This window comes from Zalophus californianus, chromosome 8, assembly GCF_009762305.2.
Source record: "Zalophus californianus isolate mZalCal1 chromosome 8, mZalCal1.pri.v2, whole genome shotgun sequence".
Lineage (NCBI taxonomy): Eukaryota > Metazoa > Chordata > Mammalia > Carnivora > Otariidae > Zalophus > Zalophus californianus.
In genome coordinates this window covers 52,163,698-52,188,312 of record NC_045602.1, presented here as the reverse complement: position 1 = coordinate 52,188,312, position 24,615 = coordinate 52,163,698, and the positions used below count along the sequence as shown (strand labels likewise).

The following is a 24,615-nucleotide window of genomic DNA, read 5'->3' as shown; positions in this document are numbered from 1 at the left end:
CAGAGAAAGGCAGGCCTGGAGACCCAGGCCCCTCCTCCCTCATCATCCTCTCCTCCCCCTGGGGAGTGCTTTGCCTCTCCCTGCCAGTGCCCCAGCCCCAGGGGAAGCACAGCTAGCCCCTACCCCACTCTACCCTTATACACACGATGTCACCGCAAGATGACCCCTCTCAAAAGTGCCCACATCCTAGGGGAAACTTCTCCTCTGATGGTCCGTGTAATCAGCAGCTTTACTTTGGGCACCTCACCTTTCTGGTCTTGGTCTTGCTGCAACCTGCCAGAGCAAAATTTGGTAAAAGACAAACCACAAACAATGAAAAGCAATGACCACAACTATGTTCATGTCATCTATTTGTCCCCGTAGTCTAGGCCTCCTGACCCTGTTTCTCTGCTCTGCCTCTGCCTCCGCCACCCCAAACAGCTGCCCTGGTGTTCCTGGCACCCCTGTCACATGCCTGGAGCCCAAACTCAAGTGGCTGAGTTAAAGAGCTTTCTAATGACAAGTCCTCAGAGGGCTCTATTAATTGCATCGCATTAAGCTACTAGGCCTGCGAAGACCACGTGGGGGGCGGGGGTGAGGGTGTGAGGCTGGGGAATAACAGGAAAGAACAAGGTGGGGGAGGGGAGCAGTCTGGGACTTTGCACACATCACATGAGACCCTTGCTGACCTCTCTCTCTCTCTCTTTCACCCCCCCCCCCCACACACACACAGCAGAGCCCCTGAGCGGAGTTGTGGGGAAGCAGTCAGCTAATGGAAGTCCAAGGAGAGGAGGCAGCCCATCAGCCAGAACAGCAGAGAGCCATTCATCTTTGCTTCTGTCTTTAGCATAACACAGATCATTGGATTCATGGCTGGAATGTCTCTCTGTCTTTATTCAAGCAGCTCTGAGTGGTCTCTGATGACAGGAATTGCTGATTAGAAGAAAAGAGACCACTCTCTCTGATAGGCTAGCTCCCCTCCTGGGTGGGGGGGGGGGAGATGAGATTAATTTATCACAGGACTAAGATATTTCAGGACCAGGAGGTGGCTAGTTCTACTGTCCATTTCATAAAGCAGGCCAAATATTAGCCTATGTTTGAATATCTTAGCAACTCACTACCCCCCATCTGGAAGGAGATTTTTCCTTCTACTGAGCAGGTTGGTCCCATTTTCTCCCCTGGGGCTGCCCAGAAAAAGTCTCTATATCTAATATAATATTGTTATTAGTGGCTAATGCTTGTTGAACATGTCTTTGTGCCAGGCACTGAGCTATGTCCTTTACACACTCTCTTGTTTAACCCTCACAAAAATTCTATAAAGTAGGTTATTATTTTTAGACCCATTTTACAGGGGAGGAAACTGAGGCACAGAGAAGTGAATAAATTGATCATGTTCACAGTGCTGGTCAGCCCCGGGCTGGGTGCCCAACCCTGCAGGTATACCCAGGACATGGGATTTTCAGTGCTACCCAGGAAAGTCCTGGGCCAGCTGGGATGAGTTGGTAACCCCAGTGCCTAGTCTCCCCGGCACTAGCTCCCCACCTGCTGAACCACTGAGATACTGTCGAGCAGAACACCGTGCACAGCTAACCGGTGCCAGGGGAGCACTCCAGCTATGTGGACGATACAGCCAGGATCATCACAATGCCGGTGACCAGGACCAGAAATCCAAATACTGCCAGCTGCGTCTAGGTGTTGGAATCACCGAGGAAAACACAACACGGTCAACCGCCCGATGGAACAATGCTTTACTCCCACAGAAAAGAAACAGAAGATCAGCTTCAGCAGCAGGCATCAGTCCCTCATGGCCAGCAGGGGGCCCCCAGCAATGGGTGCAGCCAGCAGGGCGTTGGGCCTCTGCGCACCGGCCTTGTACCGCCGAAGGCCCCACCGCGTCCTTGGACTTTGAAATACAGAATGCTGTGCGTGTGCCTGAGGGCTGTCCAGGTACTGCTTAGGCAGAACAGAGGCACACCTTGAGCCTGAACCAGGGAAAGACATTCCCACAGGGGGTGGTAAGCCCAGCACAGCTGTGTGGCCTCGTTGTCTCCTGGTGAGGAAGTGGTCTGGGCCCGAGGCTTGTTCTCAGGCCCGGCCCAGGAGCGCGCCTTTCCCAACAGACGCCTGGCCTCAGCATACCCACTCTTCAGACACTTCACACGCACACACTCCCCGCACGGCCTCTCCTTCCAGCCGGACTCATGGGGAACACTCTCCTCCGCCTTTATAAACTTTTCATCACCTCCCCTGTGCCCCTGCGGTGGTCTGGATGGGGCCCTTACAATAAAGGGGACGGGCCGTGTGTAGGCAGGCTGAGGGACTGCAGCCGGATCTCCTCCTTGCCTTTCCCCCTCCTGCCACAACCTCTGGTTTGTTTAGGGCAGCGAGGGTGCCCTGCTTTTTGAAAAAACCAAACCCAGACTCTCTGTTACCGTCCTCAGGAGTGGGCGGGGGCAGGAGGAGGACGTGAGATGCATATCAACTCCAACAACAGGTAAGGGTAGCATCCCTCTGGGGAGCCCTCCTTGCCTCCTGGCTCACACAGTTGAGAGAGAGAAAGAGAGAGAGTCGGAGGTTCCTTCTCTTTCTGTGGTTTCTTGCCTCAGATGCAGACTCCAGCCTTGCCCATTACACCCAGCCCCACCTCTCCAACCGGCAAACTCCTACTCATTCTTCAAGACCCAGCTTAACTATTTCCTGAGACCTGTGAGAATGTGCACCCAGCACCCAGCACGGGCCTAGCACACAGAGGGGCTGATGGTGGGCAAAACCACCCCACCTACAGCCATATTTCTGCTGGGTGATACTGTACCCCTTGGAGAGGGAGAGCCTTAACCCAAGCGAGCCAAGCTGATTCTCGTCACCTAAGCTAGCCAAACACATTCTCTTTCCCAGAACTGGAAAGGTGCCCGAGAGAGAAAGAGCACAGGAGACCATGGGTTGATGAGAGTCCTGAGTACCCACACCTACCTCTTCCTCCCAGCTAGAGCTGCCCCGCCCAGGCCGCCCAGCCTGCCTTTTTTCTTCCTTCCCTTCCTTCCAGCCCTTACCCAGGAAGGACAGCCCCCTGGAGCCTTCCTGGCCCTCCCTCCAATCCCCACATAAGACACTCTGTGTCATGGCACTGGAACCCCAAAGAATCCTGCTCATCCTGGCCCCTGCCCTGCACAGACTCTCCTACCCACCACTCTTACTTCACTCACAGTGCTCTTCCTCACCCTTCTCTCGGCCTCTCTCATCAATTCCGACCAGGCTTTCAAGACCTGGGCAGCACTCCTCCTCCAGGAAGCCTTCCTGAGTGCTCTAGCCCATTCAAACCCCTTTCTCCTCTGACCTCCTGTTTGTACTGAGTCCACGGTCCTCCTCAGATACATCTCCTGCCTCCTCGTGATTTCTGGGCTTCTTAGTGAACTTCCCAGGAGGTGACGCCTTCCTTGCCTGCCCAGCTAATCTGTGAGACCCGTGTCTGCCCACCTGCAGCCTGGCTCAACCCCGGGGCCAGGCACGTGGAGATGCTCAGAAGCGGTGCCCTGGTTGCTGCTGGAGCCCCTTTCCCTCACCTCTGCACCTCAGATTTTCAGGGAGGGGCCCAGCCTTGGGAGAGTCCTAAGGGGTCGGGTTACATAGGAGCAGGTTCCCTCTCGCCCAGAGACACAACTCTGGCCTGGCGCATGGAAAGGATATGTTGGGGAGGGGAACAAGATTACCTCTTAATTTCCTCCCAAATCTGAAATCTTTGAGCCCAACACACCAGACGAACTGCTGTCCCAGCCCTCCTGCCTGCCTTACCTCACCCCCAGCCTCCATAGGCCTTCGGGTGGGCAGCGCAGGTGGTGAGAGCCTGAAGCCACAGCCGGAGGTCAGTAAGAGGCCAGAATCCCTCGTGGGACTGGTCTTAGGGCCACTGCCTCTGGCTCGCTGTGTGGCAGCAGGGGTGGGGGTGGGGTAGGCGGTGACATGTAGACAAAGCTAAGTGCAAATCCTTGCCAGTCAACAGCAGCAGAATCACATTTCCCAAGAACTGTGAGTCTCCTTGCCACCCTGCCTACAGCCTTGACAGAGTGGAGCAGGCAGCTTCTCCCCAGAGAGCCTCAGGGCCGGGCCAGGCTAGGGAGCAGGGTGGTGCAGACCTCAGAGGCTGATAGGTGACAAACCTCAGGACACCTCAGCCACTCGTGCCCAGAAAGGCACATACACAGAGAGGCTCCCACACAGCCAGCATAGGCAGGGACCACAGAGGGGCCCACAGGCAGACATACAGGCACAGAGGCACATGGGACCCACTCAGAGACACGTGAACAATCAGGAAGGTACCAGTCGGACCTAGATATCAAGTAGACTCAGGTACAAGTAGACCCACAGACGCAGGTTGTCATGCCTGATGTCATGTCATCCTGAGACACCCAAGTCGGTCTTCCACAGGGGAAGGAAGCCTTTGGCTGGTTTGTCAAGGCAGTAACAGAGTTTCCCACCCACTCCCCATCCACCTTCCTTTCCTTTCATTCACCTGCCTTCTCCCGGAGGCCGCCTGAGGGTCATCCAGCTCAGCTTCCCCTCCTGAGCCAATGAGGCTCTCTGTCCCAGGGCTGTGGGGTTAAGGAAGGAGAAGGCAAAGTCTGGAGCCGGCTTTTGGCCTCTTTGCTGGAGGCTGGGGCCTGCCCTGCTTGTGGAGAGCCCGTTTAGTCCCAGAGTTCAAGTGCACACACCAAGTAGGCATGAAGTAGATACACAAAGGACGCTAAAGGAACGACCCATGCTAAATGGACACGAGCAGGCACGCGCGTGCCCATGGACACAAGAGTCCTGCGCCGCAAAGGAGCACGCGAACACCTGCCGCATGCACACGGCCACGGGCACAGGCAGAGGTGGGCACGCTCACGTGTCTCACTTGGCCCTGCTCCCCAGAGCCCAGGGGGAAGGGTTATCACGCATGTTCCCCCCGCCCCGCCCCGGTCCAGCAAGCCTCCAGCAGGACTCCACTCAGCCCTCCTGGTGCTAACTCAGCCTGACACGCCGGCGGCACGTGGGGCTCCCCGTGGAAGCTGTGGCAAGCCCACCCCCATTGTGGTGGCTGCGAACCGGCTCTGTGTTGGGCCTTGGGTCACCGCTCGGTCAGCCATGGCTGATACCTTCTTCCCACTTGTCTCAGAAAAGGCACTGCTGTCCCCTCTGCTTAGGCCTCAGCTGGCCACTGAACCACACATGCCTGGCCACGTGGGACCGGCTGGGCCAGTGGGCCCCTCTGACTGTGGCCCCCACCCCACTCACGCCTGACGGGGAACAGAGAGAGCTCGGCAAACAGGATCAGCCCGGGGTGAGCATTTGCCCAAGGGGTGTGGTGTGATGATAAGGGTATGAGGAAGACCCAAGCCCAGATATCTCTGTTACGGTGTCTGAAATGCCACCATCGGAAATTGGGTCCTCTAGGTCAATCCCTGCTCCCCGACAGGCTTTCTGTTAGAGCGCACATCCCCTAATGGGGAGAGGGGGGTCCTGAAAGGTGGGAAGAAGAAACACTACTCACTTGAATATCACGATCGATCCTTACGTATAACCGTCAGGGCTCTAAGCTTGATACTGTTGTGCTCTCAACACCCCATTTCCAGGGATTTTTCGGTGGATGGTTTTTAGAGTAGAAGCGGCTGCCCTAGCTTACTACCACCACTCTTCATCTCTGGGATATTAGGGTTCGGGGAAAGGTGGAGGGGCGTTTCCTCAGCCCTCTGGGATCCTCGGCGGGTGCTAGTTTATCTGGCTTTCTTCCCAGTGGGGCTTGAGGGTAGAGAGTGGGGCAGTGCCTGGGCCTTGAGAAAGCTCCAGACCTGGCGTCCTCTATGGAGCTGCCCGCCTAGCTCCCACTTTTCATCCTTCCAGAGCCCAACTTACATCCTTTCACAATCTTGCCAGGGTCCAAGCTTCCTTCCAGTTTGGGACTAGAACAGCTCTCACTCTCTGAGCCATCCTCAAAGGCTTGACTCCTCCAGGGAGGCACCTCAACTGCTCATCTGGCCGCAGTTTTGCAACGGGTGGCTATGTCCTTGCCCCATCTGCCCCACTCGGGGGATTGCGGAGCTCAGGGAAGATTTGGGCCTTACCATGCCTCTCCTACCTTTCTTTCCCCAGTGCCCCAGCTGGGGGTTCATGACGGCACAAACCCCATCTGTCCAACAACTCCAGTGGCCTCCTTTGATATAGTCCATCACTCAGGGAGAGGCAGAATGCTAGGGAAGGCCCACAGAGGCTTTGGGCAACACCTCTGAGGCCAGCTCTGACCCCGGCTCTGGGTCTGGAGAGCTGAAACCCGCCTTGCCCTTCCTCCTTTGGAAGAAAAGGCTAGGGCAGGCCAACATCTTACTGACCCAGAATCTGGGAGAGAATTCTGGGCTGCCACAGGGAAGGAGGGGTGGAGGAGTTAGTTCTAGCTCTGTCTTCCCACCTGGCAAGGCATGGCAAGAGAATGACCTGAGGCTGCTGGTGGTTCCAGCCCAGGGGGAAACAAAGCCCAAGCCTGAGGGCTTAGGGTGAAGCCCCTGGAAGAACTGAAAAGTCCATCATTTAAAAGCCAGTGGACTGGGGCCCCTGGCTGGCTCAGTCGGTACAGCATACGACTCTTGATCTCAGGGTTGTGAGTTCAAGCCCCATGTTGGGTGTAGAGATTACTTAAAAATAAATAAAAATTAAAGCCAGTGGATTATTAAAGAAAAAAAAAGAGGGAAATTTTGAATTGAACAAGAATGGAAATTATATTTCCAGCTGGGTTATCCTTAAAGTCTGCCCATGGGATTATTGAATTGGCATGGGCCCTCCAGGACCATGAAGTGGGTGATCCTAAAGACCTATGTTCTTTTTCCAGAGTTTTCCAAATTGGAATCACGAGAAAATTTGTGTGTGTTGGGTGAGAGAGTGTGCAGGCGGGTAAAGAGAAGGCTCCCTCTGTGCAAATAACCTTGTTTATTGAGCCATTAAACAGGATCAAACAGGTGTCTCTCCCTTGGGGCTTTTTGGAGGCTTAATGTCCTGATGGGCAGCAGGACTCCCTGACATAGGGCAGGTAGTTGGATGGTAGAGGACTCAGTGTTCCCAGGGATCACAGGAACCCTTTGTCCTGGAATTACCAGTTAACATCTCCTGAGGAAACGGCATTTGGGAAACACCACTGAATTGCTCTGTGGGTAACACCTCAATCTGTTATTTGCCGTCACATGTCAATCCTGCTCTCCTAAATTATGGGAAGACAATTCTAAAGAACTGAAAACTGAATATTTCTCCTCCTAAGAAACACTTGAGTCATATAATCTGTCTTGGATCATTGGGGTGACCCCCTCAGACTTGCTCTAGGACTCCTCTCCAGAAGGGATTTTTTTTTTAAGGGTGACCAACTCAACCCATTTTTGCAACTGAAAGCCTTGCATCCCAGGAACTCCTTCAGTCCTGAGCAAACCAGACCACCAGTCTCACTGCTTCTCCACAAGTATTTCTACATATTTCAACAGCAGAGGTTGGCTCCAAGGAGCTCAAGGAGCTCTGTGAGCCCTGGTGAGGAGCTCTGTGAACCCAGCAGGGCACCTTTCAAGGGGACCGTTTCAACTGATTAGGCTACTGGCAAGCCTTTCCTCTTCCTTCTGTCTAGCCTCCTGCCCTGTGGGTCACACTGCCCGGGTCTCCTGGGCCAGTGAAGAAGGGGAGGAACGTTGCCTGGCCCTCACAAGACACTCTGTGTCATGGCACTGGAACCCCAAAGAATCCTGCTCATCCTGGCCCCTGCCCTGCACAGACTCTCCTACCCACCACTCTTACTTCACTCACAGTGCTCTTCTTCACCCTTCTCTCGGCCTCTCTCATCAGTTCCGACCAGGCTTTCAAGACCCGGGCAGGGCCCCTCCTCCAGGAAGCCTTCCTGAGTGCTCTAGCCCATTCAAACCCCTTTCTCCTCTGACCTCCTGTTTGTACTGAGTCCACGGTCCTCCTCAGATTCATCTCCTGCCTCCTCGTGATTTCTGGGCTTCTTAGTGAACTTCCCAGGAGGTGACGCCTTCCTTGCCTGCCCAGCTAATCTGTGAGACCCGTGTCTGCCCACCTGCAGCCTGGCTCAACCCCGGGGCCAGGCACGTGGAGATGCTCAGAAGCGGTGCCCTGGTTGCTGCTGGAGCCCCTTTCCCTCACCTCTGCACCTCAGATTTTCAGGGAGGGGCCCAGCCTTGGGAGAGTCCTAAGGGGTCGGGTTACATAGGAGCAGGTTCCCTCTCGCCCAGAGACACAACTCTGGCCTGGCCCATGGAAAGGATACATTGGGGAGGGCGTTGCAGACCCTCAGGATTCTGGGAGGTGGGAACTTGGGCTGCAAGGGGAGTCTTTGGGGCACCTGGTAGGGAGGGGCAGTGCCGGTCAGGACAGCTTCCTGCCCTTCAGCAAGTTTCGCAGCCTCTGTTTTCCTCACTTCTCTTCCTCTACCTGACTCCAGGGACTGTCCCTTCTCTTGCATGCGCTCTTCCTGGAGGCCGTGACCCAGTCCAAGGCTTGAGCTGCTTACCATACGCCCAAAGGCAGACACTCGGTGCCTGCTAAGGGGGTCCTAGCCAGGCTCACCTCCAGGAGACAAAGCCCCAGAGGTGTCTGTCCTGAACTCCTACCTCCTTCCAGGAGCCCTGCTGGCAGAGGCCTGTCTGATCCTGGGACTGCCCTTGCACTTGTCTCATCCTTGGGTAGCAGCCAGGGCTGGAACAGGTGGGGACTTGCCCTGAGAGAGGACCCTGCCCAGCCTCTACGGGCAGTTGTCTGCTGCAGTCTCTGTCCGCCAGAAGTCTGATCAGAAAGGGAGGCCCTAGTCGAGACAGGTGCTAGTCTGGCAGAGGTCCGTTTACCTCTTCTCCCTCCTGAGGTCCTGACCCCCGCAGGCTCGGGAGGTTGGGCTCTCGTCAGCCCCTTTCCCAGCAGACAGTTCCTCCCAGCCTGGGGAGGGATACTCAGCCACAAGGGCTTGAGGGTGGGTTCCAAAACATGGCGTTTCTTCTGATTTTCCAGGTTCTTCTGTGAGACTCAAGGGTTTGCAGATAAGGAGCCACAACTTTAGAACTTTTTGGCCATTATATCGATTTTTGTATGTGTGAAATATTTCACTAGAAAGAAATACACTACATCTACAGGGTGGAACCCTGCTCAGCAATGGGAAGGAGCTCTCAAGATGTACCACAACCGGGATGGACCCCCAGGGAACTGCATTAGGTGAAAAAAGCTTCCGTGTAGATCACATTCTCGAAATGACAGGATTTTGGAAATGAAGAACGCATCATTGGTTGGCAGGGGTCAGACCAGCCCTGAGGTCAGATGCTCCCAGAACAGGCCTCCTCTGGAAGAGGTCCCTCCACTGGGCAGAGGGGCTGCTTTCTCTCCCGGCTTCCATTATTACCAGTACCTTCCTCTCTGCCTCCAAGAGAGAGAAAAGCTCCGGCTGCTATTGCCCGGCTGCTCTCAGTGGCTCCTGACATACTAAGCTTCGACCAACCTGCGTAACCCACCCTACCCTGAACCCTTTACCCTTCTCTCCCAGGACTTAGAGTGTCCGTAGCTCAGAAAGTCCTGTGTCCAGGGCTCCAGCTAGGTGCAAAAGAACAATTCCTGATAAAGGAATGGGACAGGCTGGGAGTGGAAGCTTGTGAGACTTATCCCCCTGGCTGTGTCACAGATTTCCTAGAGAAGGGTCAACCTCCCAGCCCACCCTCTGCACACACTTATTTCTGTGTTTCTTGGTGTACCTCAATGACAGGGTAGGTAAAAGTTGGTGCAGGGTCAGATGATGGAATTTGGAATTCTATGATTTCTTTGAGCATCAGTGGCCTAACCCATCATGACCAAAAGCATGTACCAGGTGCCCCTAATCCACTGGGAATTGGGGCAGTCTTGTAGAGTGGAAAAGCTTTAGAGTCAGAAAGAACTGGGTTCAAATCCCAGCTTGGCCTTCTATGAGGTCCTTGACCTGGGGGCATGTTGGTGTGTATAAGATGGGCTTGCAGTTTAGCTCATGGGCATTGTGTAGTTAGGCGACATGAAGCTCCCCCCCCCGCGCCCCGCCCCCCCCCCGCCCCCCGCTTAATCCTGGAGGCAGCAGCCTGGAGGGAGAGTCCAGGAGCCCAGAAGGAAGGAAACATAAAACCCTCTGAACCTGACAAGCAGATAGGTTCTAAAAACCGCAAGAGATAGAGACTGGGCATCCTGGCAGCTGCCGTGGCCGCCCCTCCTGGCACTGCTTCCTGCCGTGTAATCCTGGCCCTCAGATGCAAACATGGGAGCCACAAGGAGGCTGAGTGTTAGGTCTAGACTGAACCCTGGAATGACTGAGCTCACCTGTACATGATTCGATTAGGAGCAGAGGATTGAGATAGAAATTCAGCTCAGCTGTAGGAAAACAGTTGGAGGTTTGCACCCCTGAGTTTGTGATCTATAAAAGAGTGGACCCACGACACAGGTGGACGTTTTCATATATGCACTTGTACACTGATACACCCGGAGCAAGGACGTCTCACACACATAAAACATATGTGCCCAGTGTGTGCTGGTAAACGTTTAACAGCCAACTTTCTGGAAGACAACAACCACCTGATTTAGAGCAGTTACTGGTTTCTGTATTGTAAATATTCCCACCATGGCAATTTTGAGCTGCAATGCGATGTCACCTAGTGAAAGTTAGAAAGATGTGCACAGCTTGTTCTTTGTGAGCTAGGGCGAGCCTGTTCCAGCATCACACTGTCAAGTTACATTTACACATCTGTGCATCTGCTCACAGTTGCCTAAACATCCAGGATTGCTTAGGTTCCTTGAAGAACTGAAATTCTAATTCCAGTTCTGTATATACACTAGGCACAGAGAAATGCATAAAGATATTATCTCAAATACATGTGCTTGTAAACACGTTAGTCACTTAGAAACCTATACAAGTTCAAATATATAAATAAGCATATCCACATCTACATATGGATACACATAAGCCAAAACATGCAAGGAAACCGCACATAGATACTCCCACACTCAGAAAGGGGGATAAACCAACCTAATTTTCTGGGGTCGCTGCACTGGCCTAAGACTGCACACTTTCAGATCAAGGGGCAGGAGACTAGGCGATCAGACTTTTTATATTTATCGTCAACCGTCTGTACTTGTTTCTGCAATCTGTCCACCACACCCCTTCTCGCCTCTCCTGGCTGATTCCTGGCTGTCCTGCAGGTCTGGAAGAGCCCTTCTCTTGCCTTCCAGCTATCAGCTCGGGAGTCCCACCTCCACCTTTAGTAAGGCAGCTCCTTACCCCTCTCCTTTCACTGTGGGAAAGTCAGCTCCAGCTTCTGTCTCTGCCCTCATCCCAGATCCATAGAGGGAGAGGTCAGCACGACCCCCGACTTGGATCCCTCCTCCTGATTTCTGCTATGCCCTATCCCTCATCACTTCCTTGTTCATTTCATTCTTGCCTGTGCCATTGCCCCAGCCTTCTGAATGTCTCCCTGCTCCAGGCTCTTCCCTCCCATTTGTCCTGCTATAAGGAACCTCCCAGATTAATAATCCTAAGCACAGTGCTGAGGTCACCCTTGTGCTGGCAACTTCCCAATTTAGGACAGATTAGGGCTGAATCCTTTGGAGGCCCCTTGATTACTTCTCCAACTCTTGCGTCCCCAGGCCAGTTTCCCTACTGTTTTCTCCAAATCTGTTCCGCAAATTGTCTCTGCTACAGAATCTGCTTGCTCCCCTCTTTAGTTCACGGTGGGGCATTTACTACCTCTCGTGACTGTGATACAGTGCTTTATGGTTTATAAGCACTCCCAAAAACTATTTATGGACCTCCTCTCATGTGCCTGGACCGAGGTTAGCCCTGGAAGTACAATGAGCAAAAACAGATGTGGTTGTCAAGTCAACATAACCTGTTGAAGACCTTGGGTCCCAAAGTTCTCTGACCCACAATCAAGTGGATTTGGGAGGGAAGGTATTTTCCTGCTGTTCCTCTTGCCTGCCCTGCCCCCAGTGGAAATCTGGCCTCCCTGGAGCCACGGGGACAAAGAACAAGACTGTGACTCGCAGAAGAGGACTTTACCAGCCACATGAGCATCACAGAGGCAGCTGTTGGGATGTGGCAAGCCCAGTGAAAGGGGCTATTAAACTTCTACAAAGCTAAGTAGAAGTTAACCCTTGTATATATATTGCAACATCTTTATTTCCTCCTGTACCTAGCACAGCCACAGGGAGGAACATGTATCTGTGTGAGCCTAGGCTAATTGCTTTGGTTTCAGAGCCTCGGCTTCCTCACCTGTAATAAGTGGTTAAAAATCTCTGATATTTTCATGGGGTTGTTAAAATAATCAAACAAGGAGGCACCTGGGTGGTTTGGTTGGTTGAGTGCCCAACTCTTGGTTTCGGCTCTGGTCACGATCTCAGGGCTGTGAGATGGAGCCCCTCCTTGGGCTCTGTGCTTGGGGAGGAGTTGGCTTGGGATTCTCTCCCTCCGCCCCTCCCCACCTTTCAAAAATAAATAAATGAAATCTTTAAAAAAATAATCAAACAAGATAAAAGTACACGAAAGAGCTTTAGAGAACTATAATGGACAACACTGTTAAAAGTTCAGAAATAACAGAAGTAAAACCAATGAATCACTGAAGTAGTAATTAATACAAGTTTACTGCGCACACACCAAAAGTACAGTTTGCAAACCAGGAGCACTCAAGCCAAAACATGGAATGAGGCTCAGAGATAGTATCGTTATAAAACAGCTTATTTAGTGACAAGACTGTGACTGTTTATTCTTTAGTGCGATTGGTTATTGTGGTGTCTAAATAGGGTATCTCTCAATCAGATGGCGGGCGAGGATGTGGTGGAAGCTGGTTGGGAGGGACATGAAGGAACTCACCTGTGGCAGATATTGAATACACCACAAGGGAACGGCAGCGGGACAGCAGAGGGGAGGCTGTCTGCAGTGAGGCAGAGTTGGGGCTGTTTTTAAAGAGGGAAGGTGAAGAGGTACGGCAACATATGCAATTCTCCCCTTTTTGGTAACTGTGCCTGGTTTTAAGTAGCTCATTGGTCAGTTAGGGCCTATGGTCAGCCTGTCTGTCTTCAGCCAAGTGGTCGCTGTGGGCCCTTTCTTCATACCATTGCTCGAGCCCATTTGCCTAAAAGCAGCCTGTACAGTTACAGTATTAAAATTTTCTTAGATGATAGGGAAATGGCCAGTGGTTACCTCTTATGAACCTTGGGACAGTTCAAGTTGTGCTTATGATTTCTAGAGGCCTAAGCAGCAAATAACCCAGGTCAAGTTAGTCTTGCAAAAGAAGCTAAGTTAAGCCTTGTGTGTATGACTACACTGATTTTGTCCGTTCAGGGAGTTTTCAAGGCTGCTGTTAGCTTATTTTGCAATCCTGTATTTTACCAGCTCAAGTGTGCTAGCCACATTTCAAGTGTTCAGTAGTCCCACGTGGCTACTGTGCTGGACAGCACAGGGTAATTAGTAACGTAAGTGAAAATTAGTTACAATCTGCGCAGTACTTTAAGGTTTCCAAAATTCTTATGATATTTAAATCCTGTGTTAGTCTGGGTAGGTGGACGTTTATCATTTCCATTTTGTAGATAAGAAGCAGCTGCTGCAGCGACTATGTGTAATTCACCCAAGGTCCTCGGCTAGTAAATGGTGAACTCAGTCCTTGTCTTTGAATCTGGGCACTTTCTCTTTTGCTTCCTTTTCTAAACAAGCAGTACAAAGGGAAACTACCATACATACAGGTCCCAGGGCTCACTGCCCTAGTGTGCAAAAAGGCACAGTCCTTTCAAAATCCACCTACAATCGCCTCCAAAAATCCTGCCCAGTTTAAGCCTACCAGAATCAATGAGCTCCATTATTCTAAAACCGTGTGTTGGATTAAGCACCTTCCAGCTCGGATGTTCTGCAGATGTAAATGACACAGGTGGGCATTAAAAAAAAAAAAAAATCCTGCCCCTCTCTCTGATATTTTCTATGACTGTAGTGATTTACTTTTCAACTACTCTTGAGGGTTACATTGTAGTGTTTCAGCGTCCCAAATAAGTAAGTCATGTGGTAAAGACTCCTCTCTTCCAGTCTAAAAGAGTACATATAATGCCAAAGGTTCACACCAAAACATAACCAGACCCAATTGGCTATCAGGGAAAGAAGCTACTAGTGCAGGGTGTCTCTAAAATAAGACAGAAGGTACCTCCAGGGATGGGGAGCAGGCAGAGCAGGGACCAGGCCAGTTTGAGAACTGCCCTGTGAAGGACTCGTCCCGAAGGCTGAAGTTCCTGAAGAGATGCCAAGGGCAGCTGACCTCCCTCCTGGCCTGGCAAGCTGCCCCACCGTGGGCCGGCAACAGCCTGGAGCAACCCACGGAGGCTCACAGGAGCCCCCTCCTGGTTCCAGACCCTGGCTAGTATTTCTCCCCTCCTTCTCGCTCCCTTTCCCTTTTCCCAATCCTGTGGAAGGCGAGTGGGATGGTGGGTGGAGGGCAACAGAAGTTTTCTAGTCTATGTCCCTGCGGATACCCTGCCCAAAGAATTGAACTGAGCGGGTGCTAAAAGCTGACCGCCCCCTTCTCTGGTTGCAAGGACAGCCTCAGGGCTTTTCTCCTTTCCTGGCCCAATTCTAGTTACTGCTGATTACCCATACGCGGCACAAGTGCGGCGCGAAGTCTGCGTGGTGTTTGTGTACACAAAAGTATGACTTTTGCTATGGCCAGGCAGGTGCTGGGTTGGGCAGTCCAATTTTTTTTTTTAAAGATTTTATTTATTTGACACAGAGAGAGAGCACAAGCAGGAGAAGCGGGAGGGAGAGGGAGAAGCTAGCTCTCCACCGAGCAGGGAGCCCGATGTGGAGCGGGATCCCAGGACCCTGGGAGCATGACCTGAGGCGAAGGCAGACCCTTAACCGATGGAGCCGCCCAGGCGGCCTGCACAGCCTCATTTTTAAGGTGCCCCCCCCAAACCCTTGCCCCGGACTGCCCGGGGCCGCCTCTCCGCGCCGGTCACCCTCAGTCTACGTGGCTCATAAGCAGTGCGCACGCGGGGGACGAAGCTGTCAGCAACTTCCGGGCGCTGGTGGGTTTGGGCAGGGCAGGAACTTGTCCAGTGGGTGGGAGCCGACACCCCTCTCTGGCTCCTCGGCTTGGCTCGGGTATCCATCTCCGGAGGCAGGTCCAGGAGGTGGGGAGGCGTCCGGCCGGAGTCCGGAGGAGCCGCTGAGGACCGCGCTCGCCCAGCCCACGAGTCTCGCTCAGCCCCGGCCTGGGGCTAGCGGCGCCCCGCCCCGCGCACTCGCTGTCGCGAGTCAGCGGGACGGCGCGGGCATTCATGTGACCGGGGGGCGGCGCCGAGCGGGCGGGGGAGAAGCAAACTGCGGGATCTGCGGCGGCGGAAGCACGGCCATGGCCGCACTGTACGGGGGTGTGGAGGGGTGAGTGCGGCTCAGCGGAGGGAACCCGGGAGGGGCGGCTTGGAAGCGGCAGGAGGGCGAAAGGAAGGAAGCCTATGGCCAGGCTGGCAGGCTGGTGACCTCCCACCTTAGGGGCCGGCCACTTTGGGCTTCTGAGCTGCGGGGTCTTGCGGAGGAGGGGTGTGTGCACGCGCGGCAGTGCCCGAGCGCTTGCGGGGACTCTGCGTGTGCACGGCCACACCCGGGGCGGGGGGTCCTTTATGTTTCACGGCGGAACCACACCCCTCTCTCCCACGAACGACCCACTCCACCGTCCCCCGCTAGATCTAGAAGCTCCTCTTCCTCATTCCGCATCCCGGAGAGAGTTTAGCTGAACAGGTGTCAGGTGTGAAGTTGCTGGACTCGGGGTGGGGAGTGGGAGTGTGGTGGAAGCCGGGGACAAAGACCTTTGCCAGAGGGGTCTGGTAGCTAGAATAGCTGCCAGCCAAAGTGCTAGCCTGTCCTGATGCCTGGACACCCCTGTTCTTGTCAGCATTCCAGATCGAACCCTCTGTCATTCTGTGTCACATCTGGCCATAAGAGAGGGTGGCTCTTGTCACAGTCCAGGCACTTACTTTTGAATCTGAGATTGGTTTTACTTGTGTGCCGCGCTGACTCACAGACTCCCATGTCTTTTTTCTTTTGTTAAGGTTGATCTCCCCCGTCCTGTGTCTGTTGCACTTTTTAAAAATCAGTACAGGAGCTTGCGCTTGTCCGTTATATTCATGTGTAAGATACGACCTATTTTTCTAGGTTGTCAAGAGATGCTTATGGACATTGAATCTGTTGCCTCGTGCATTAACTACCCCTTGAAACTTCTTGTCATCTTTGAGTTTGATCAGCAGGTCTTTAGTGTCCTCTTTTGATATTCGCGAGAGTTCTGATCAATGAAGAAACATACATCACACCACCACAGACCTCCCTCCAAACTACCATTTCCCCCAGTAATAAGCATTTCACCATTTGGTTGCTTAAGTAGGTATAAACTCTGCCCTCTCTGGTCAGTGTTTCTCCCAAGGGTGTCTTGAAGAACTTGGTAGCTGGAGCTGGATCTTGAAAGGTGGCCTTTAGCTATTGTGAAAGAAGCAGAGACATGTGCCACACCCTTTAGTCACATTTACTGAGTGTTGGCCTGTGCCAGGCATGACGATGGATAAAGGATCTGGAGCTTGGCCCCGTGGAGTTTGTAGTGTAGTGAGAGGCAGACGGAAAAACAATTAAACACTCTTACCAGAATCGTAACGAGTTGTGGGGGCACTGATGTGGTTTAACTAATGGAGCTGTGGCGGTAGGCCAGGAGTCAGGGGTTTCAAGGACTAGGTGATAGAGAAGTAGGGTCTTGCAAGATAAATAGGACATCCCCGAGGAAAGCTGAGCAGGAGCAACATTTCAGTCCAGTAGCACATCAAACCAGACCACAGAAGTGGGCTTGGGAATGGGAATTGGGTTTGCCAAAGCTGTCACCATGGCCCTGGGCTCTGCTTGTGACAAGGACTGCACAAGCTTAGCTGTCCCTGCAGGTTTGTCTGAGCAAGACTGAGTGCCCCCTTGTGTTCTGTAGGGGAGGCTCACGATCCAAGGTCCTTTTACTCTCAGAGGATGGGCAGATCCTGGCAGAAGCAGATGGACTCAGCACAAACCACTGGGTAAAGACCCCACTGAGAGACCAGTGGGTTTGGTTGTGGTTTTATTCTCTGTAACTCCCATTAAGATGGTGGCTGGGGCCGAGTGTAGCAGCCTATTGGGGCAACACAGGTCATGCAAGTCTGTGTAACTCCTCTTTCCCTTGATTGGGGCCAGCTAATCGGGACAGACAAGTGTGTGGAGAGGATCAACGAGATGGTGAACAGGGCCAAACTGGAAGCAGGGGTGGATCCTCTGGTCCCTCTACGAAGCTTGGTGAGTCTGGGGTAGAGCCTGGGAATTAAGGTGCAGAAACACAGACAGCCATTTTGACCAGATGAGTCTGATGACTGCAGAGTGAAAGGCCTTGAGGGCTTAGTCTCTGGTCTAGAAACATATATTCTCACCCATTCTAATGGCTTCAGTTGTCACCTACAAGCCACAAGGATGGGAAGAGCCCAGGGCTTTGGAGAGCCAGTGAGACCCTGGTTTGAATCCCAGTTTTGTCACTCAATATCTGCGAGACTCTTAGCAGGCTACTTACCTCCTCCAAGCCTGTCTCATTAGGGAAATGCAAGTAACAGTAGCTACCTCAATTGTTGGGAAAGAATAATGACGTGGTACATCCCAAAGTGCGTAGCATAGAGCCTGACCTATGAGCACTCGTTAAACGTCAGCTGTGAGTCTCCGCTCAGACGTTTCTCTCAAGCTGCTGTAGCTCCGACTACCCCCTGGCCGTAGCCTCAGTGAGAGGTTCTGCAGGCACAGTGAAGCCCCCTGTATTCCACACCAAGCTCACCTCCTCCGCTTGCTCTTCTGCCTGACTTTTCCGTTGACGGCACTGCTGACCCTCCCGCCCTCCAAACCTGGCATTATTGAATCCCCACTCTGGGTTCATTCCCAGACCAGGTTCTTCTCGCAGCCAGCAGCCTCCTGGTGGGTCACTGGGTGGCGCGGAAGGAGGACTGGAGCTGGATAAGCAGGGTATGCCCAGATGTGGAGGGTAGGGGTAGACACCAGGCAGGGAGGGGGTGGAGAAAGGAGCTGGGTCTGGGGCCCTGCCCGCTCACTCACATCCCACGCGGCCTAGGGCCTGTCCCTGAGCGGTGGGGTGCAGGAGGAAGCACTGAGGATCCTGACGGAGTTGCTGAGGGACCGATTTCCCCACCTGAGTGAAAGCTACTTAATCACCACCGACGCCGCGGGCTCCATCGCCACAGCAACACAGGATGGTGAGGACGAGGGCGGGGTGAGGTTGAGAACTGGTTTTCTTGGGAAAGCCCCTTAGTTACAGCTGGCAGAACTTGTCTCGAAATACCTGGAAGGCAGCCTCGAGCATACCCTGCCCCCTTCTCCCTGCTCTTTTTCTTGGCTTAAGTCCCTGCCAGAGCAGGGACTGGACAGAAGGTGCGAAGGCAGAACAGTATCTCAGTCAGACCTGAGCCTCCACTGCAGAGGCCGTGTGGTGAGGAGGCTGCCTGGGGGGGCAGCTGAGGGCTAAGAAGAAGACAGACAGAGCTCTGTGCGAGTGTAAGAGGCCTTCGTATCCTGAGATTGGCATTTGAATCTCCGCTCCTATTTTGTCAGCAGTACCGTCTTGGAGAAGTTATGGAACTCTTGAGTTTCAGTTCCCTCCTCTATGAAATGGAGGCAGTTGTAGTTCCAAAAGTGGTTTAGGATGTTGAATGAGTATCACTGTGTGAACAGAGTCTAGCACAATCCCTGGCTCATAATAGGCACGCAGTAAGGCAGGTAGTCACTTAGCTGGGCAAGGGGGCAGGCTCATGTTCCTCTTCGTCTCCCAGAGAAGGGCTCTGTGTAGATCGGAGCTTCTTTGAGACGCAGGCCCTCCACTTTCAGGCGGGAAACTGGCTGGGCTCAGTTTTCTCTACAAGACTGGGTGGTGATCCCGGGGCTGGTTTCTCTCCTCTTTCGTCAGTCAGAAGCTGTGTGCTCCGTGCAGGGCCTTGGCCACACTGAGCCTCCCGTGCCCTTTCCCCAGGTGGGATCGTGCTCATCTCTGGGACAGGTTCCAACTGCAGGCTCATCAACCCTGACGGCTCTGAGAGCGGCTGTGGCGGCTGGGGCCACATGATGGGGGACGAGGGCTCAGGTGAGTTCATGGCAGCTGGGCCTGGCTCTGAGGCTTAAGGCCCTGGACCCTTCCCTTCCTGCCGCTCCCCATCTTCCTCTCCCCTGCCCTTGGCCACCAACCCCTTGGGGCTCTCCGGGGACAGCTCCTGAAAAGTTGCTCTGAGTCCAGGATAATGACTTAGAGAACACAGAGATGCAGATTGCGGACTAGTGGCTGCCCTTGGTCTGCAGCAGTGATTTGTATCCAGCTTCAGATTCACGCCTCAGCATAATAGTTGTTGCCCACCTGTGTTGACTTTTGGAGTCCTTGGGGAGGAAATGACACTATGAAGGTTAAGGCCATAGATGCCAGGACATGCTGGACCAGTCTGCTAATAGGAAAGGGGCATAGAAACTCCTCCTGCATGACCTCTTTATAGGTAGCAGGTATATCTTTTCATAGGGGCCTTTGGGGCCAGCTCATGGCAGTGACCGCAATGGTCTTTGCGACAGCTGACTGACCTTGTCTTTATTTTTAGGTAGGAGCTGGTGTGACCAGCCTCACCTCTTGTCTTCCCCCTAGCTTTCCCTTTGTGGGTTGGTCAGAGACAGTCGAAATTGGGGCATCTAATTTGCTGTAATACCCAAGCTGGTCATTACCCTGTCTAGGTCTGAGTTTCCTTATCTATGAACTCGGGGAGATTAGCCCATCTTCTTAGCCCTCTCTGCCCTCCACAGCCTACTGGATCGCACACCGAGCAGTGAAAATAGTGTTCGACTCTATTGACAACCTAGAGGCGGCTCCTCATGACATTGGCTACATCAAACAGGCGATGTTCAACTACTTCCAGGTACTTCCCCCTGCCTCTGGTAAACATGCCCACCTGGGATGGGGCAGTGGGATACTGAGCAGGAGTGAATGTAGGAGAAGAACTGGGTGAGCCGAAGGGAAGTCAAGGTGAATGTGGGTCAGAGCTGGAGGATGGAGAAGTTCCAGGTGAGGATAGGATTCATAATGACGTGGGTGATACGTACCAAGAGGATGTCAGGCATGAGGAGTGGGCAGGCTGGGGACAGGTGGTTAGCTAGAATTCATTCTTGGGCAGCTAGGCCCTGCTGGGAGATGAAGGTAGATGCCATTTCAGGCTGGAGTGAGAAGTGCAGGGTGAGATCAGGAGGCGGTGTACTCAGAGACAGCAGGTGAAGGTTGAACAGGTGTGTCAGTGAGCTGCTTCTGGCCTGTATGGGTCAGGGAGGAGATCCTGTTACAGAGATGGGCATGGTGGGCGCCTGGGTGGCTCAGTCGGTTAAGTGTCTGCCTTCGGCTCAAGTCATGATCCCAGGGTTCTGGGATCGAGCCCCTACATCAGGCTCCCTGCTCAGCGGGAAGCCTGCTTCTCTCTCTGCCACTTTCCCCCGCTCATGCTCTCTCTCTCTGTCTGAAATAAATAAATAAAATCTTCTAATTAAAAAAAAAAAGAGGTGGGCAGGGAGAGTTCTTGGGGGAGGTATAACCTCCTACCCAGGGCTTTCCTCTGTCTGGGCCATGCTTATTTGTAGTGGACTAGGAAGCAGCTGTTTTTAGCTGAACCCAAGGTAAAAGGGAAGAGGAGAAGGAATATAAGTCTATTCGATAGACCTCTCTGCACGGGAGCCACTTACATGGCTGGGGACGGGCTCAAGGAAGGAGATTAGAGATACTGGAAGGTAGGACCTGTATTTTCAAGGTTCGGGGATTAACTGATTACAGAGAAACTCTGGCCAGGGTCAAGGTGAGGAGGAGGGAGGGACCAGGAAGAGAAATCACTTTCCATAGCGGCTGCTATGGAAGGTGCAGTTAAACTACCCTGACCCAACAGATTGGTTCTAAACCCCGCTAGTAGGTCTCCCACGCCCTCTTTTAGCCTTTAGTCATTCTCACAAAGTCACTACAAGGATTAAATGAGATTGTGTGCGGAACATGCTTACCTTATGGCTGTAGGTGCTCACATTGTAGCCCCCTTCTCCCATTTTAGTGTGTACTCTGGGGAAGCGCCCATCCCTCAGGACCTGCAGATGCCGTTTGTTAGGGTGAGAGAAGGAACTTCTGTGGTCAGAGGAGTTTGGGAGAAATGAATAGATTTCTGAAATAAACTTACACAGGGCCTTTAACTTGCTAGTTCGCACTGTGACTCTGAGAGCTGCAATGTGCAGTAGTCCTTAGATTCTTTTCGCCAAAGAAATCTTTTCAGGAGCACCTCAAAGAACTGCAGAAGGCACTTTGGTGCGTATAGATCTGTGCTATGTGTATCCAAGCTAATCTGTAAGGGGCGATGGAATCCATGTGGGGAAAACAAAGAACTTCCCTCAAATGAGAAATCTCAAATCCTTGTGTTCTCTAGAACTTAAAAAAACAAACATTATTCTAGCTTTTCAAACACAGACATCAGGAAGATCAACTTGGGTGGGCAGACTGCACATTTTCCTTTGCTTCTGATGACTCTCTGTGCCTTTTCTGTCTCTCAGGTGCCAGATCGGCTAGGAATCCTCACCCACCTGTATAGGGACTTTGATAAATGCCGGTTTGCTGGGTTTTGCCAGAAAATTGCAGAAGGTACGGTGTGGGGGGGGGGCAGGGTTTTATTTGGTTTTGTTCCCCCAAAGACTTCCCTAATTGGGGGATGGAATGGGGTTCATATGGGAACCGGAAGCTAATTTCCCTTTGACCAAGTGACTTCAGTTCTTTGTACCTTGGTACTGATAGGCCTTGGGGTGGAGCCAGAAGGACATGTGGGTTGTATTGACAATTGTTTTATAGTATCTATGTTTCTCTTCTTGACAGTTGTCATGGCTTATGCAGGTTGTATGTCTGTTTCTGAGAAATTTCTGAAGCAATTGTCCTTTGGGCAAATCTGTAATTAAAAGAGATAAAAAAACAAACTAATGATACCCGAAGAGCTAGGAGATCGTAGAGAGGTTCGGCGTGGTGGGTTGTGGGTCAAGAGAAGCTAAACCGTAGGGCTTGCTTGTCTGCACAGTGCTGTTTCTCCACTGTAAGGTTCATACTCCCTTCATTTGGAGGCCCCTCTTAGATCTTGCTGGACTGAGGTCCTTTCAGAGCAGAGCTAGGGAGGGGCGGACCGACAGCAGACTGTTGGATGGGGGGTGGGGCAGGAACACCAGCCCGCTGCTCAAGTAGGGTCCGCAGAGGTGGGAGACCTTCAGGAACAGACTCGGTAACCCTGTGTAAGCTGGAGTACAGACCAGATGCCACTGTGCTTCTCTAGTGGGGGTGGCCGCTCTCCTGTGCCTGGAATGAGCCGCCTTGGTACAGGACATCCCTCCTCTGCTGGGGGTACCTGGTGGGGGTGGGGCAGTAAGGATGGAGAGACCACTTTGGAGGCTTGAGGTGGGCATCCATTCCTAATTTAGATCTTTGCTAGCTATAGGTGCTCCTGTTTCTACCCTGCAACAGAGGGAATAGCAGAGGACAGGCAGCTCCCTAGGTACTCACCACTACACCCCCCCCACCCACCACAGGTGCCCAGCAGGGAGATGCCCTCTCCCGGTTTATCTTCAGGAAGGCTGGGGAGATGCTGGGCAGACACGTGGTGGCAGTGTTGCCTGAGATTGACCCGGTGAGTCGAGGTGGGAAAGGAAACCTGGATGCTGCTAGGCCAGATTTGGCTCTTTCCCCTCAGGGATGAGACTCTCCCATCAAACTCTGTAAAGGGGGCACAGTTTTAAATGAACTTAGAGTGTGAGAAAAACTCTGTATAAAGTCTCTAAAACAGAAAAGTTCTGGGGTCCAGTGCCTCCCCTCTGTGGCTGGCCCGCGGCCTGCATTTCTATAGAGTAAATTGCTTTAACGTGGTACACGTTTCCGTCCACTTCCCTCCCTTCTCTTTCCTTCCTCTGTATTGTTGCTTCACCCTTCTTCCTTTCCGTTCTCTCCCTTGGCTTTATGAATCTCCCTTTTCTTCAATCTACCTTGGCTAGAGGGAGGGTAACAGGAATCGGGTGGGCTGGTCTTAAGAAAGTACCCACTTCAGCGCTGGAGAGGTTTGGTCACCCCCAGTGTCCACTTCTGCTCTCCGCCAGGTCTTGTTCCAGGGGGAGATGGGCCTCCCCATCCTGTGTGTGGGCTCTGTGTGGAAGAGCTGGGAGCTGCTGAGGGAAGGTGAGCCTGGGGTGGGCGGTGGAGGGCGGGTATCCGGGAAAGCTGCCTGCCCTGGGGAAGAAGTGGGACCTGGGCCCTGAGGCCTGGACAGGCCATAGCCCTCCGCCTTCAGTCTGCCAGGGAGCCCTTTTACTGGCTCTCACTCAGCTTCCTTGAACTCTTAAAACTATGTTCTTTTTAAAGAATTTATCAGCTATGCACCATTTCTTAAAAATTGGAGAAAGATCTCCCTTGAAATGAGGGCTTCTCACCTGCATGTGGTGACATCTCTAGTCAACACAGTTGCAGCCAGAAGGAGAAAAGGTGTCTTCTTTGCCCTTGCAGCGTTGGTTCAGGTGGCTGTGTGCTTTCATTAGACATTCTGAAGTAGTTGGAGGGCCCCACTGCTTCCTTGCAGTTCCCGGCATTGGGTGCCTGGTGGCTGCAGGCTCCAGTACCCCACAGCCCTTACTGGGCGCATGTCCCGGTGCCCTGCCTGTTAGGGATTTGGCATGTGGGCCGCTCGAGGACCTGCACAGGAATGCCTCAGGGCTTGGGCCTCTCCTTTCCCTCCCTGTCTTTGTCCCACCTTCTCCTGGTCTCGACCACAGGGTGCTGGTCTACTCTCACCTCCGCCCTCTGCCCTCTGCCCTCTTTCCCTTCAGGTTTCCTTCTGGCGCTGACCCAGGGCCGAGAGATCCAGGCCCAGAACTCCTTCTCCAGCTTCACCCTGATAAAGCTGCAACACTCCTCTGCCCTAGGTGGGGCCAGCCTCGGGGCCAGGCACATCGGGCACCTCCTCCCCATGGACTACTCTGCCAATGCCGTTGCCTTCTACTCCTACACCTTCTCTTAGGGGGCTGGCCCTGGCTCCACCCCTCCAAGCCCAGTGGACATTGGGTGCTGGAAAGGAGGCTTTTTTCCTTTTTTTTTCTTTTTAAAGAAAAACACATCTGAAAGAAAATAAATGCACTTCATCCACTCCCCAATTAGATTGCGTTACCAAGCACACTTGCTGTGTACATCCTCAGTGCACCTGCCCGCAGGTATCCCAGAGAGCTCAGGAAGTATTGTAGTCTAGAATTTAAAGCCCCATGCCCAGGTGCTTGGCCTGTGGTTTGCAATCTGCTCACCATACAGTTGGGCAGATAATTCATGTGTGCTCTCCCTCCCCATGCCCCCCAACATTAGCATACTTAAATGCCGTGCTCTGCCAGGTAACTGTGATCTCAGTTTCTCCTGTCCAAATGAGTAATGATTCCTACCCTGCCATTTTTGCTGGAACTAAGTGTTCTCTGTGGCCGTAACCTTAGACACCTAACACCCTCTCCTCATAGTCCCAGTAGGATTT

The 24,615-nt window shown here is 52.9% G+C and overlaps 1 protein-coding gene across 2 annotated transcripts; it reads left to right on the top strand.

Annotated features, from left to right (window-relative positions):
• Window positions 1-14,759: 14,759 nt before the first annotated feature.
• Window positions 14,760-24,246, top strand: NAGK (N-acetylglucosamine kinase). 2 transcript variants are annotated; one of them, XM_027621739.1, is made up of 10 exons: window positions 14,766-15,412; window positions 16,992-17,076; window positions 17,231-17,329; window positions 18,144-18,285; window positions 19,056-19,166; window positions 19,865-19,977; window positions 21,632-21,719; window positions 22,646-22,743; window positions 23,207-23,285; window positions 23,930-24,246. In XM_027621739.1, the coding sequence occupies exons 1-10, from the start codon at window positions 14,829-14,831 to the stop codon at window positions 24,118-24,120; spliced, it is 1,590 nt and encodes a 529-aa protein (XP_027477540.1). In that variant the 5' UTR covers window positions 14,766-14,828; the 3' UTR covers window positions 24,121-24,246. The 2 variants fall into 2 exon arrangements, with proteins under 2 accessions (XP_027477539.1, XP_027477540.1); XM_027621738.1 differs by lacking the exon at window positions 22,646-22,743 and having other exon boundaries at window positions 14,760-15,412.
• The last annotated feature ends 369 nt before the right edge of the window (window positions 24,247-24,615 follow it).

Bases quoted from the DNA above. Each gene is read 5' to 3' on its own strand.
- NAGK (XM_027621738.1), top strand. From the start codon at position 14,829: ATGTGGAGCGGGATCCCAGGACCCTGGGAGCATGACCTGAGGCGAAGG. The intron at 17,330-18,143 runs GTGAGTCTGGGG...CACGCGGCCTAG, and splicing joins TGGTCCCTCTACGAAGCTTG to GGCCTGTCCCTGAGCGGTGG. The intron at 18,286-19,055 runs GTGAGGACGAGG...CCCTTTCCCCAG, and splicing joins CGCCACAGCAACACAGGATG to GTGGGATCGTGCTCATCTCT.